The sequence below is a fragment of the Phacochoerus africanus genome, chromosome 1, assembly GCF_016906955.1.
Source record: "Phacochoerus africanus isolate WHEZ1 chromosome 1, ROS_Pafr_v1, whole genome shotgun sequence".
Taxonomy (NCBI): domain Eukaryota; kingdom Metazoa; phylum Chordata; class Mammalia; order Artiodactyla; family Suidae; genus Phacochoerus; species Phacochoerus africanus.
In genome coordinates, this window is record NC_062544.1 from 163,622,175 (window position 1) to 163,638,086 (window position 15,912).

A 15,912-nucleotide genomic window follows, 5' to 3' on the forward strand; every position below is an offset into this window, starting at 1 on the left:
CTGACTGCTGTAGCTCCAATTCAACCCCTAGCCTGGGAATCTCCATATGCCTCAGGTGCAGCCCTCAAAATAATTTTTTTTTTAAAGGAAAAAAAATTTTTTTTCTCAGCTGTTTACTTTTTCACATGGTGACTTATTCCAGGGGCCCTGTGATCTTTCAGGTTGTAATGGAGAGCTGAGTGTGGGCTGAAGAAGGACAGAGGAGGGCTGTCACGGGAACTAAAGAGAGTGGTTTGTGGAGATGGGAAAGAGACAGGACATGGGTAGAACCACTACTCACCAGAGAAACCTCAATGCTCAGGAAACTCTGGTTCTAGTCACTTCTTTAGAGAAACACTATCAGGCTTTTACTGTAAAATTCAGGTTAGGGGAGTTTCCTGTTGTGGCTCAGTGGGTTAAGAACCTGACTAGTATCCATGAGGATGTGAATTTGATCCCTGGCCTCACTCAGTGGGTTAAGGATCCTGCGTTGCCATGAGCTGTGGTATAGGTCGCAGGTGCGTCTTGGTCTCGGATCCCGTGTTTCTATGGCTGTGGCTTAGGCTGGCAGCTGCAGCTCTGATTAGAGGAATAGCCTGGGAACTTCCAAATACAGCAGGAGTGGCCCTAAAAAGAAGAAAGAATCAGTTAGGAAAGAAATATCTTTATGTTCTTTAAAGCAACTTTATTTTGACTGTGATTCCTCACCCTGCCTAGTTAAGTCTTAGGCACCTGGAATCTGCCCGTTATCCTGGGGTCTCACACAGGAAGCTCTTCTGTGCTTGGTCCTCCATCCTCAGCGGCCACCTGGGAAACACCCACTGGCTCCCTCTTGCTTGGGTCCCTCCAGCAGAACTTCAGTTGCACATTGTCTGACCTCCTCCCTTCCTCCCCTGGGGCAGTGTCTTCCTTGCTGGCATCCACAGATTCCCTTCCTTTTCCATCAGGATAATCTCTCCTTGTTTCCATCTTCCCCCTCCAGTGGCTTCTCAGAGGTGCCCTCCTCCTGCCACTCCATCATTCCCAGGACACCCAGCCTAAGTGAGCCCTGAGAAGGTTTGTGCTTGTGCCCAGAGACTGAGGATACCACAGATTGCAAGCTGGTTTTGTTTTCTGTGCTGTCAGAATTCCTAAGGCAAGAGTTATTTATTGTTCTCATTGAGGGGAAGGGAGAATAAACACAGCTTTATATTTTAATAAATTATTCTGCCACCATAATAGTAATTACTTTGATTGTTTAATGATACAAGAGGTACTAACCCCCCTCCCTCAAGCCTTGAGGGGCTTTGGGACATTTTCTCTTGTTCAAAATGTATTCTTTTGTTATCTTTATTACTTTTTAGCCATGCCCATGGCATACAAAATTTCCCAGGCCAGGGATCGAACCTACATCACAGCAGCAACCCAAGCTGTTGCAGTGACATTGCCGGATCCTTAACCCGATGTGCCACCAGGGAAATCCATGTATTTCATGTATTATTCATGTATTATTTTTACTTAGTTTAAAAATTAAAAATTTTATGTTATGAATTGTTTAAAACAACATAATTTATACCCATATAGTTATTGCTCAGATTGAACAGATGCTGAAAATTTTACCACAGTTACTGAAAATTTGTCTTTAAATAAAAAAAGGGTCTAGCTCTAGCTGCCAGCTGTATTCCTTACCAGCCTCTCAGACAACCACTGTTCTGGATTTGTTGTGTCATTTCCCTGTGTTTTTAGGTTTTACTATATATGGCAACACAACCAACACATGTAGTATTTTGTACTTTTATAATTTATAATAATTGCCATACTATTTGTATTCTTTAGCAGCTTGTTTTTTCCATTTACTGTTTTTGAGAAATAGCTTTTGTTTATTCAATCTACTGATGTATAAATACTCTGTTGATTAAACAATAATGTGTTTGCCCATTGTTCTACTAAAGAAAACAGGTACTTGCCCTTAACATATAAATATAAGTATAAATAATTAACACTTTGAGGATGTATTATTCACGCATCCTTATGTGAGAATTAGTCATCAGTCATCAGTCTTTTCTACCTACGATGCTTAGAGTGAGAGAAGAGGGATGTTAATTGAACGTTATGTAGAATTTAAGAGACCGGGCACTAGAAACAGATTTGATTTTGTCTACCTTCCTTGGGCAGGTTACCTAATCTCTGCAAGTCTCTAATTTACATTTTAAGGGAGGATGCTTGTTCCATCAGTGGAAAAGCAGATAAATAGTGAGCTCATGTGTGTGAGCAGGATGGCGTAGTTCCAGCCCCATTGAAAGTCCTCTCTAAATATTTGCCATTATTGTTTATGATACTAGAGAGGGTGGGAGTAAAAGAAGAAGGGAATTTTAGAGGAGAGGCTAGGGGAAGGCTGCCTGGCCTGGGTCAATGACTCCTTGGTGAACTGAGAATCTCAGGTGACCTGGGTGAGGACCACAGTAGGAGGAGGGAAAACAGAATAGTCAAAAGGAGCCAGTGAAAACCACCTTGAAGTTGGGGCTTTTGGGATTGTGGAAATGTATCAAAGTCTCGTTGGTCTCAAAGCTGTTTATAATGGCCTTTTTTCTCTGAAACTGTCCTAAGGACTTTATATCCTGCCAGTTGTAAAGGGCTGTTGAGACTAATTTTGGTAAGGCTTTTTTTTTTTTTTTGCCTTTTTGCCTTTTTGCCATTTCTTGGGCTGCTCCCTCGGCATATGGAGGTTCCCAGGCTAGGGGTTGAATCAGGGCTGTAGCCACCAGCCAGAGCCAGAGCCACAGCAGCGCGAGATCCAAGCCACGTCTTCGACCATAGCTCACGGCAACGCTGGATCCATAACCCACTGATCGAGGCCAGGAGTCAAACCCAAAACCTCATCATTCCTAGTTGGATTCGTTAACCGCTGGTAAAGCTTTTAAAGATTCAGGAAAGTTAGAAATTTGAGGGAGGATAAAAATCAGATCCAATTTCATCTAAATTAAGAAGTTCATTTTTAGAATATGCTTTCTTTCCAAATTTATGTTTGTTTGTGTCAGGGTATACTTAAGGATTAGGAAAGGGGGGAAAAAGACTTTAATTGGTGAAAGAAGGTTTTTTAAAATTATATGGGCTAAAAAAATATGCGGAGGAGGAAAGCAGAGTTGGAATTATTGAAGATGTATAGGGCACATGTCAAAATCCATGGGAAGAATTCAGCACAACCTGCCGTGTTGGTTGATCTCTGGTCAGAGGTTCTGGCCACCTCTGGGCTGCATCTTTCCGGACTGACTTTGGGAAACCATGCTCTTTGGAGCTGTCTAAGGCATCCAGGTATGTGTGCTTCAGTGATAGGTGTTTAGGTACCTGATAGTGATGTGCTCATTTCTAAAACTGTCAAGTGACTCCTGGTCACTGTGTATTCTAGAGTGTTTCAGGACTGCCAGGTTATGTGCTTAATAAATATGAATTGATTTAGCTGGATTTTTTTTCCTCCCGAACTTTACTAAGAATTTTACAGAGGCTGATTTCTTTTAAAATGCAAATTACTATTTCAGGGGTATATAATATATAGTTCATATATTATGCAAATTATTGTATGATTATTGTACAAATAGTTACATATTTTGTGGTTTGATTTGATATCACATTATATTGGGGAGACTGTAGAACATACTGGCCTAGAGGCAGGAATGAGACCGAGTTGCATCCTGCCACACAGCTCAGCTAGGAAACTGTGAGAGTTATTCACTTTGGGACCTTGAGAAAGTCATTCAATCCTGTGAAGCATCCGTTTCTCCATCATGAAATGGAAACAGTACCTACCTTATAGAGTGGTGAGGATCAAGTACAACTAGACACAAAACACTTAGGACAGTACATTAATCGCTTCAATGTGGGCCTAGAGAGAAAGATAAATATTGGGCTACAAGATAGAGGGTCATTGGGCTTTTCTTCTAAAATGTTACCTACTATTTTGAAAATTAGTTCTCTTCCATAAAGTTTTTAAAAGTCAGTGCTGTTTCAGAGTTCCCTTCATGGCTTAGCAGTTAATGAACCTGACTAGGATCCATGAGGACACAGGTTCAATCCCTGGCCTTGCATTGTGGTGAACTGTCCAGATACAGTTCGGATCCTGCATTGCTGGGGCTGTGGCGTAGGCTGGCAGCTGTAGCTCTGATTTGACCCCTAGCCTGGGAACTCTCATATGCCGTGGGTGTGGCCCTAAAAAGAAAAAAAAAAGTCAGTGCTGCTTTACTGTGGCAGCAACATTTTTTTCATGGAAAAACATCATGGTAAGCAGTTTATGTGGGGATCATGTAACTAGAGCAGCCTTTTACACCTCAAATCAAATGACTGTATTTCTTAGCCAACAGTGTTGCTCCTGATACTGATAAGTGTTTTTTGTTTTTGTTTTTTGTTTTGCTTTCGTAGGGCCACAACCACAGCATGTAGAAGTTCCCAGGCGCAAGGGGTCAAATTGGAGCCACAGCTGCTGGCCTCACCACAGCCACAGCAATGTAGGATCCCAGCTGTGTCTGCAACCTATACCACAGCTCACGGCAATGCCAGATCCTTGACCCACTGAGTGAGGCCAGGGATCGAAGCAGCATCCTCATGGATATTGATTGGTTGGATTTTGTTTCCTCTGTGCCACAACAGGAACTCTGCTCCTGATAAGTTTATTGTACTCTGTAAAAATGCTTAAGGCACATCATATACTATACTTAGTTTTTGAAGAATCCTGACATTATAATTTTGTAAAAACTTAGAAAAATATTGATCTATGTTTATGCATGAATCTATACTTATAAAAGAGGCAATGTATTTTCCATTAACCACTCTACTGATAAATCTTCATGCTTTTGTGGAAAGCTATACATTATTTTACTACTCTAATCATACTATTTTTGCTTTGTAAGGAAATATAGGTGCTCTTAAAATTGTGACATATAGATATAGGTACTATATATTCATCTTATCATTATCTATTAGTAGTCAGTAATATATGCCTTCAGACCACTAGTATGTATTTTGTTTCTGGTTTGTTTTACCACAATTACCTCTATTGTTCTTCTGATATTTTTGGTTTTGGTAGCCTTATAGTCTAAGAAAATGGATCAAAAAAAGTATATAATGAAAAGTAAGCCCCTTTCCCACTGTATCTCTCAATCCCCCATTTCCCCAAAGAGGCAATCAATATTACCTTTTTTGACTCCTTCTGGAAATGTTTTTGTAAACATACAACACATTTAGCTCCCCTACCCCAACTATACTTTTCTGTACCTTGCTTTGTTCTTTTAAGAATATATCTTTTTTTTTTTTTTTTGTATTTTAGGGCCGTACACGCGGCATATGGAGGTTCCCAGGCTAGGGGTCTAATCGGAGCTGTAGCTGCTGGCCTATACCACAGCCATAGCAACACGGGATCCGAGCCACATCCGCGACCTACACCACAGCTCATAGCAATGCCGATCCTTACTCCACTCAGCAAGGCCAGGGATTGAACCCTCAACCTCATGGTTCCTAGTTGGATTCATTTCCACTGCGCCACGACGGGAACTCCAAGAATGTATCTTAAAGATGGTTCTTTTTTTTTTTCTATTTGTTTCATTTAAATACTAAAGAACTTGAAATAACTTCTTTATACTTATGTTATTTAAGTAAATTTCTTTTTTAGTTAGTTTATATCCTGGTTTTGCCTGATTGTGGGAGAATAAAAATATTTTATGTAATTAACAAATGACATAAGTTTGAATAGGCTGGAACAAAGAATAGAACCCAGGTATATTTATCTTTTCAAATTCAAGGTCAACACAAGGACTGTTAATTTGCAGCCTTTCTGTGGCATGTAAATGCTAAAATTGGACCACTATTTTTAAAACTTGAGGCAAGGCATAGGAACCATTTTGATTATGAGAAAGGATTTGCAGGATGACCAAAACCACAGAGATTCAAAGCCAGCCACGACAGAATTAGCATTTGCAGGCTGGGAGTTATTCTTAAAAATCCTACGAGGACTCTTTAATCTCTTTCAACACAAAGTAAGTATGCCTATAAATAGTTTTAAATACAGTAAAAACATTCTAAAAGTGAGAATTCAATAAAATGTGAATATGTATTTAATGCTTACTTTAAAAAAACTGTATCTGGGGGATAAGAATTCCATTTACTGCCTTTTTCCTACTCCACTGACTTGATCTCCTCAGATTTTTTAAAAGCAATATAGAATTAAATAGTGGACAATGGTGTATGTGTGTGTGTATGTGCGCGCGCGCGTGTGTGTGTGTATATTTAAAACCAAAAGATTTAGTTAGAATCAGGCCCCAGAATAAGTAATATAAATCTGTCATTTTGCAACCTAGTGAATGGGAGAAAATATTTGCCAATAATGTGACCAATAAGGGGTTAATATCTGATATATATAAACAGCTCCTACAACTCAACATCAAAAAGCAGACAACCCCATTAAAAAATGGGCAGAAGAACTGAATACACGTTTTTCCAAAGTAGAAATGCACATGGCCAACAGGTGCATGAAAAGATGCTCAATATTGCTAATTATCAGGAAAATGCAAGTCAAAACCACAATTTGATATCACCTCACACCTGTCAGAATGACTATCATCAAAAAGACAACAAATAACAAATGTTGGCGAGGATGGGAAAAAGAGGGAACCCTTGTACACTGTTGGTGAGAATGTACATTTGGCAACCACTATGGAAAACAGTATGAAAGTTTTGCAAAAAACTAGAACTGTAACTACCATATGACCCAGCAGTTTTACTCCTGGGTCTGTATCTGGAAAAAAAAAACAGAAGCGCTAATTTGAAAAGATACATGCACCCCAGTGAACACAGGAAAAGGGAGAGGAGGAGGCAATGGTTGAATATTGTAACGCTGAACTTTGGAGCCACAAGCTCCATCCCAAGATGATCAGGCTCTAACTTATTCTTTTTGTGGACATTTATTCATGTCCTAAATTTTTACTTTCTGACCACATACTTTACATTTGTAAATACTATACTTTTCTTAACGTGAAATGCTTATTTTACTAAAATGGTAGGGTCAAATGTAAGTGAAAATTATACAAGCCATTGAGAAGTGCCTATGCCCTGGATAAGCACAGGGTATGAAAAACTGGTGTTTTTCTTCCTTCCCTTTACTGAATCTCAGTTATTGTCTGGCTGACCTGTGCTGGCAAGAGTGTTACCCAGGGATCTATTCCTATTTGTTCTTGTCAGCAAGACCTCTTAGGCAATTTCTTCTAGATATTTTACCGCTTGTATGCTCTGTTATTGCTTAGATAGATGTTTCCATAGGACTAACATTCTTTTTCCAACATTGCTTTTTCCAGATATAAAGACCTGAAGATAGTCTTTCCTATTCAGAGATGGAGAACAGTACCACCACCATTTCTCGGGAGGAGCTGGAAGAACTACAAGAAGCATTTAATAAAATAGGTATGCTTGAGAAAATCTAAATACACTGTTACCATTCTGCTCAATATCAGTCTTCCATGAAGGAAACAAAACCTATTATTGCTTCTAACACCACCCATTAACCCCCAGTTTTATTCTTTTTTTTTTTTCCCCATCTTGGTGTCGCTGGATTCTTTGTTTCTTCTAAAAGATTAAACTAAGACTGGCTTGAATTTCTGGGAGAATTGGACTTTGAATTCTTTGACCATTTCTTTGCAGAGAATAATCCAGGTTAATGAATGACAGTGTAACTGAATATGCTTAACACAATCTCCTCATTACAGGAAAAAAAAAATATAGAAATACTTCCTTGTCTGTAAACTGAACTCTGGCCTCCATGTGTTTGTCATGAACAATAACACATTCTGACATGTGACTATGTCAGAATATTTTTAAATCTTGATAATTGTTTTTAAAGGCCATATGTCTTATTTTCCTTCTCCCCCATGCATCATTTTAAAAATCTCAGTGATGTTTTTAAAAGCCATCTGTCTTCTATTTCTTCATTCACTTTTAAAGCCATTCGATGTTTCTGCCTTTAGGGCATCATTTTGACAGCTTTGTCTTTTTCTTTCAAAAAATTCCCCCACCGTCTTTTGGATCACAGTTCTTCTGCATTTTGCTCTTAGGAAACCTGTGGCAAACCAAGAGACTATAAGAACTGTCTTTTGCTCTGATCTGCACACAAATACATGTGGAAAGGGCAGCTGATGAAAGAAGAGCACAGGGAGCAGACATTGGGACATTGACTGACACCGCCCTCCTTGCCTCTGCCTCCATGGGCTCTCTCCCTAGAGCATCAGAGCACTCCGTGAAAAACAGTCAGATGGTAGACCAGGGAGGGTGGCATGATCACAGTTGGTCTTGTGCCAGTATTCCTCACATACCTGGTGAATAATCATTAGTCTAAATAATAATAAATAAATAATCATTTAGTCATTAGACTAAAATTAATATAGAGGAAATGCAGGGTAGAATGAGTTTTAGAGACCAAGGTAAAGAAAGATTTAAGGTTTTTTTTTTTTTTTTTTTTGGCCTCACCACAGCATGTGGAAGTTTCTGAGCCAGGGATTGAACTCAAGCCATAGCAGCGACCTGAACCATAGCAGTGACAACACTGATCCTTAACTCCCTGCACCACAAGGGAACTCCAAAAGAATTAAGTTTTTAAAAATTAAAACTTTCAGGAAGCTCATGACTTGCAAACCATTGCTGTGAAATAAAGTTCATTCTGTGACTGACCAGGCCTTTCCATTTCCCCCTGCATAGCTGTTTCCAGAATAACTCAGACCTTCAGAATACAGTCTGCATAATGGCCACCTTAGGTTTGTGATGAATGTTGTGGTCTTGGTCTTTATTATGCAGGTGGTGTATTCATCCGTAGAGTATAGCATGAATATGGCATAATTTCTAAGAAGTTTTTGTTAAAAATACATTTTATGGAGCATTGTTTGCAGTGCACAGAATCCTTTCAAGACAAAAATTGAGCAATTATTGAATGTTCTGCTCATTTGGAGCACTGAAACAGAGGCAGTAATAAAAGTGTTATCTCCTAGTTTGGTATTTTTTGTTATTTTATAGGTGCAGTTTGGCAGCCTGAATAAAAGTGCTATCTAGGTCTTAGTAAAAATGAATGAATTAGGAGTCTATTTTCTTTCACACACCAACTTGAATCTTTATGACTCATGGACATATAATCTTACAATATTTATTTAATGATATTTGGAATAAATAATTCATCAATGGAAAAATTCTGATAGCAAGATGATTCGCTCTGTGTGAGGGAAGTGCTAACACTAGCAGAATATATACTTCCTTACTTTACTTATGAGATAAATTGCTACTCATGAACTCAGTGATCCTCTGCTAATTGGTACCCAACAGCTTTTCTCAGAGGCAGAGGGATATGCCCATCCAGCCTTGCTAGATGGGATATATTTGTGAGTCTCTAGGGAGAAGTAAGAAGTTAAAATATTTCTATTTTTTTAAAATTGTGGTTAAATATACATAAAGTAAAATTTACCATTTTAACCATTATTTTGGCCATACCTGCAGCATGTGGAAGTTCCTGGGCCAGGGACTGAACCTGTGTCACAGCAGCGACTGAAGCCACAGCAGTGACAACATCAGGTCCTTAACCCATGGAACCATGAGGGAACTCCCATTTTATCCACTTTTAAGTGTATAATTCAATGACATTAAGTACATTCACATTGTTGTGCAACCATCAGCACCCTTTATTTCTAGAACTGTTTCATTTTTCCAAACTGAAATTATACTCATTAAACACTATTAAAGATTTACTCCCCAACAATCAGCCTCCCCTCTCCCCCTAACACCCTTTGGGACTACCACTATTCTTTTTTTTTTTTTTGTATTTTTGTCTTTTCTAGGGTCACTCCGGTGGCACATGGAGGTTCCCAGGCTAGGGGTCTAATCGGAGCCACAGCAACGCCAGATCCGAGCTGTATCTGTGACCTATACCACATCTCACGGCAACGCCGGATCCTTAATCCACTGAGCAAGGCCAGGGATCGAACCCTCAACCTCATTGTTCTTAGTCGGATTCGTTAACCACTGCGCCATGACGGGAACTCCTACTTTCTGTCTCTATAAAGTTGGCTACTCTAGGTACCTCATATAAGTGGTGTCCTATATTTGTTTCTCTGTGACTAGCTGATTTCACTTAGCATCTCTTCAAGGTCGATCCATGTTGTAGCCTCTGTCAGACTTTCCTTACTTTTTGAGACTGAATAATATTCCATTGAATGCCTCTACTACATTTTGCTTATCCCCTCATCTGTTGATGGGCTTCTGAGTTGTTTTTGCCTTTTGGCTACCGTGAATAATGTTGCTCTGAACGTGGATGTACGGGTATCTGTTCAAGTGTCTCTTTTCAGTTATTTTTGTTATATATGCAGAAGTGAACTTGCTGGATCATATAATTCTGTGTTTAATTTTCTGAGGCACTACCAAACATTCTACCTTCTCACCAGCCATGCACAAAGGCTTCAGTTCCATGCCAGTCTGTTTTTGTTTGTTTTTATAATAGCCATCCTCATGAGTATAAAATGATATCTCATTATGCTTTTGATTTGTATTTCCCCAATGATTAGTGATGTTGAATGTCTTTTCCTGTGCTTATTGTCTATTTGTATACCTTCTTTGGAGAAATACCTGTTCAAGTCTTTTTGCCCATTTAAAAATCACATTGTTAGTTGGTGAGTTGTTGGAAAGTCTTGTTTATTTTTAAACTGGATCTTCATGGCTATTTAATCCAAGCCTTCATTTCCTCATCTTTAAAGGTAGAATAATATTATTAACTACCTCAGAGTTGTTGTAAGGATTTCATGTGGTAAGTCAAATTTTTAACAAATCACTTGGTACAGAATATGTGCTCATTAACTGGTATCTGTTATTTCTTGTCATGTTACACCCAAACCACAGAGGTTGTAGGGATGCAACTGGAACTTAAACACATATCTTTCCATCTTCAGAGCCCTAACTTTTAATGCTAATTTAGCATGATGGTTAGCAAGTCAGTAACTTTTTCTTGATCTTGTTTATTTTTAAATAATCACCACCACAGTGCTATTATAAATCTAAGACTACCTTGTCTGTTTATCTGTTTCAGAATTATAGGAAACAGTTCTGAACGGGTGATATAATAAATCATGAGATTTTTACTCTACATTCAAAGAAAGCAATTATTTCAATATCAAGCAATTTAGCTTCCTAGCTGACTTTTGAGAGTATAGCACTATTTTGGTTCTTGGTAGATTCTATTTAGAAATTTTCCATCATTCTAAACAGTATTAATTCTAAAACTTTGTGTATATGAGTGTTTAAAATAAAGATTTCTGTCTTTCTCATTAGTTTAGTTATAGTGCTGACAGCTCTCTTAACTGAAAGGAAGAAGAAATATAGGGAGCAAAGCAATTACTACCAGATGAGTAAAGAGAACCTGTACAAGGGGGATCCAAGCAACTAATCAAACAGTCCAAAGCCCTGTTGCCAACTCTGGCCAGAATTGATTTGTGTTGCCTTTGTTTCTGTGTCAAGAATTGGTATCCAGTCTCTAGGGAAAACTCAGGGAAGGGCACCACGGTGACAATGGGAAAATACCTGGAAACCTATTTCCAAAAGTCTAAATGTGGGTGTGAAGTTACTTCTTGAACACCTAATCTCAAAATGACAACAAACATGATTCAGCCTACATAATGGTATCATAAATACATAATGAAGAAGCAATGAATTATTGACAGGTGAAACAGAACTGCCACCAAGTGAAATGGAGAACAGAAGTGCTTTATGTGTATTTTATGTGATACACCTATTTTATATGGAATGTGGAGCCAGCAGATCTGTTTTGTAAATTCCATGAAGAAGCCAAAGTCTAAGTGGGTGTTCTCTTATGACTGTTGCTGCCGTATTTCTTCTAGATATCTGAGACTTCCCCATGCTTAATTCTTTGAAACGTAGTCAAACGCTAAACTTGAGTTTTTTTCATCTATCAGCACAGTGTCCCTACTATACACTTAAAGTACCTATGGCAGCCCTAAATCTAGGGGGGTAAAGTTCGTCAAATACAAGTTTTTGGATAAAGTGTATAGCATACTTTGTATAATTCAGATGCAGGAGAAAAGGTTACTGCCACTTGAGAAACAAACGTGAAAGGTCCTGCATGCCTGTGAATCTCCCAAACAGCCGTCTGAGTGCACATCTCCAGTAAGTTACAAGTGATAACTGATAGTTTATAATTTATCTTTATAGATATTGACAACAGTGGGTATGTCAGTGACTATGAACTCCAGGACCTGTTTAAGGAAGCAAGCCTTCCTCTGCCTGGCTACAAGGTTCGCGAGATTGTGGAGAAAATTCTAACAGTTGCTGACAACAACAAAGATGGCAAAATCAGTTTCGAAGAGTTTGTGTCAGTAAGTAATCTAAATCCTCTCCCGGCTACTGATTGTCTTGCTTCAAGCAGAATTTTAGTAATATAATTACTAATTACTAATTTAGTAATGTCTCATTTAGTAATTGAGAAATTTAATTAGTAATTTAGTAATTACTAATTTAGTCATATTGTTGCTCTCTGGTTAAATTTAGCTTCAGAGACAAGAAAAAGCACTTCTTTAAAATGATGATGATGATGAATAACAACAACAATTTCCACAAATAATTCAGAAAACAAAGGAAAAAATACTCTCAAATTATTGGAATTGAAGTCAGGTGTAGATAATAATCGTTCATGACCTACTATAACTCTAGTTGCGTTAAATGCTTTCTGACTGTATGTAAAATATTTCCATACCATTGAATAAATAATTATGAGATTAAAAATAATCTGCTTTTGCATTCTTTACTCAGGTAGCTAATATTTGAGCTCCTTTCTGCCTGCGTGAATAATGGGATGAACAAAAAGAGATGTAGCTTGGAGTTCCCGTTGTGTGCAGCAGAAATGAATCTGACTAGCATCCATTTTGACGTGGGTTGGATCCCTGGCCTTGCTCAGTGGGTTAAGGGTCCAAGGTTGCTGTGAGCTGCAGTGTAGGTTGCAGATGCAGCTTGGATACCCTGTGGCTGTGGCTGTGGCTGTGGCTATGGCTGTGGCTGGCAGCTGTAGCTCCAATTCAACCCCTAGTCTGGCATATGCTGCGAGTGTGGCCCTAAAAAAAGAGAGAGATAAGTGTAGCCCCAGCTTGCATGGAATTTACAGGTGGTGGGGAAGACAGAATCACCCAGATGGATAAAGGAGAACTGTGACAAGTGCTATGACAGAGCAGAACAGTTCCCTTGAAAGTTTATGTTAAGAGGAATTGAACTTGGTGGGGAGGCTAGGGAACTCAGGGGTTTGGGGAAACAGAAGCACTGTCCCAGCTGCCATCTGAAGGAAGATGTTAAATAGATCAAGGCAAAGCAGTAGGGTGGGAAAGTGAGTAATGTGTGAGGCAGGCAGAGGTGTCTGCCTCTGTAGAGGCTTGATGGCCTTAGAGATGGTTAACACTTGAAAAAAAACATCAGTGGGGCCAGAGCTGGGATGCTAAGGGTAAGGAATGTGGCCAGAGAAATGAGCCAAGGTCAGGTCATCAGGGTCTTGTAGGATTTTTGTTTTTATCCTAAGAGCCAATGGAAAGCCAGTGATATGGGAGGAAGATCATGTGAAGTGACATGATGAGATTTACATTTGTAAAAACTCGCTCTGGCTGCTGTGGGGAGAACTGATTGAATTCAATCTAGCTAGGCTCTATAGTGGTCAGTGACAGAGTGACCGGCGGGGGCGGGGGGGTGTTTCTCTAAGCTCATGGAATATTCTACAAAAGCTGCCTTCTTTAGCATGTATGCATTTGAGTTGTTCAGATGGGAAATTACCTTCATTGAGGCATCTAAAATCTTTGTGATGTAGCTAGTTCTTCTTTAGTTTTCAGTACAAAAGATCATAGCAAGTCTAGAAGAATAATTTCAAATGCGTTCAATTTGAGCTTAATTATAGGTTGGGGGTGCAAACATTGTTCTTACAGAATGATGAGAGTTGTCTTTGTACACAAGCAATAAGTGCAAGAACAACTGATTAGTATTGAAAGTAACTTGATGTCATTCTGAATAAATAACTACTCCTTATGTTGCAAGGATTTTAATAGTTATCTAATTGAGTCAACTTTACTTCTGTCCCATTCCAGCTAATGCAAGAGTTAAAAAGCAAAGACATCAGCAAAACATTCAGAAAAATAATTAACAAAAAAGAAGGGATTACTGCTATTGGAGGAACTTCATCCATTTCCAGTGAGGGCACACAGCATTCTTATTCAGGTAACCAATCACCTGCTCCAAATCTTTCAGTCATTGGTTCATTCAACAAGTCCTATATTTCATCAACTCCAAGATGCCATGTATTGTAATTTACACCATTGCTCTATGTGCCACCAAGGGGAAATATACTAAATTATAATGTGCTGTCAGATTTGAAATGCCTCTTAATTTCAGAGATGTCAGAATGAAAAATCCTAGAATTATTGAAATCAATGAGTTTTTACTATGGGTCAGGTACAGTGTACCACAGAGGTTAGATACAGCAAAATAGGAGTTCCCTGGTGGCTTGGCAGGTTAAAAATCCAGTGCTGTCACTGCTGTGGCTCTGCTCGCTGCTGTGGTTCAGATTCAGTCCTTGGCCCAGGAACTTCTACATGCAGCAGGCATGGCCAAGAAAAAAATAAAGAAAGAAATACCAAAATGAAGTTGTTTATATTTCAGCATTGAATGTATTTAATCGTGACCTCAGAATGGATTTTTCATCCTGACTGGTGAGGTGGGTTTTCATTAGTCCCATTTTAGGGATGGTGGAGGGGTTTATTGCAAGGACTTTCCATTTGAAGGAGCTGAAATTCCTGATTCATCTCTTATCAAGCCACCAAGTGACTAGTAGAACACAGCACCTGATTTGCTTGATCTGATAGAATCACTGGAGTGTTGCCCAGTGGGAAATCCAGAGTCACATGAACTCCTAAGAGGAGATGGCTTGTCCCATGCTGAGCTTGCTTCTCAGGATTAAGATGCCTAAAGACCTTTGACCAAGTCCCTTTTGTTCATATTAACATCATTAGAACTGTGCTTTTTAAATTTTTGGTAATTGATAAAAAATTTTTGATAAAAACTCAAAGTGTAGGGGGTTCCCGTCACGGTTCAGTAGTAACGAATCTAGCTAGTATCCATGAGGGATAGGGTTTGATGTCCGTCCTCACTCAGTGGGTTGAAGATCCAGCATTGCCATGAGTTGTGGTGTAGGTCACAGATGCGGCTTGAATTTGATGTGGCTGGGGCTGGGTGTATGCTGGCAGCTGCAGCACCGATTTGACCCCTAACCTGGGAACTTCCATATGCCACATGGGTGGCCCTAAAAAGACAAAAAAAAAAAAGTAAATCTCAATGTAACTTCCCCCCTCTTTCTTCCTTTGAGATCTGAATCTATTAATTTTCCTCTTGATTCTTTTCCTTTCTAAATGGATTTTCCTCTACCAGTATATTCACACTTCTCCTACTCACTGTATATATATTTTTCCTAACCTTTTCCCACCAGGGAACTTTAGTGGTGAAGGCTGTACTTTCTAACTGCTGCCTTTATTTTTCTGAAAGGTACTACTCCTTAATTCTGTTTCTGCCTGTCCATTCTAATGAAATCACGTCGTCATTAAAAAAAAAAAAAAAGAAACCTTTTTTACTGAGGTATAACATGCATTTAGCAAAGTGCTACATCTCACATGTACAGCTCAGTGAGTTTTCACATGTATATACATCATGGAGCTGCATCCATGCAGCTGCCAACCAAATCAAAATATAGCATTTCTGTTACCCCAAGTCGCTCCTACATGCCTCAAATAATAACCTTTTGTCCCCAGAGGTAACCACTTCTCTGATGTCTATCCCCATGAATTTTTTTTTTTTTTTTTTTTGGCCATCCCCATGGCACATGGAAATTCCTGGGCTAAGGATCAAACC

General features: G+C 39.0%; 1 protein-coding gene across 1 annotated transcript in view; it reads left to right on the forward strand.

The window, feature by feature from the left end:
- The window catches only part of PLS1 (plastin 1), a 139,641-nt gene that overhangs the window by 79,630 nt on the left and 44,099 nt on the right, over nt 1-15,912 (forward strand). Inside the window, exons 3-5 of the mRNA XM_047783951.1 lie at nt 7,296-7,401; nt 12,193-12,356; nt 14,100-14,229. Of these exons, the coding sequence (XP_047639907.1) occupies nt 7,332-7,401; nt 12,193-12,356; nt 14,100-14,229 (364 nt within the window). The 5' untranslated portion in view covers nt 7,296-7,331. The remainder of the gene's footprint in view (nt 1-7,295; nt 7,402-12,192; nt 12,357-14,099; nt 14,230-15,912) is intronic.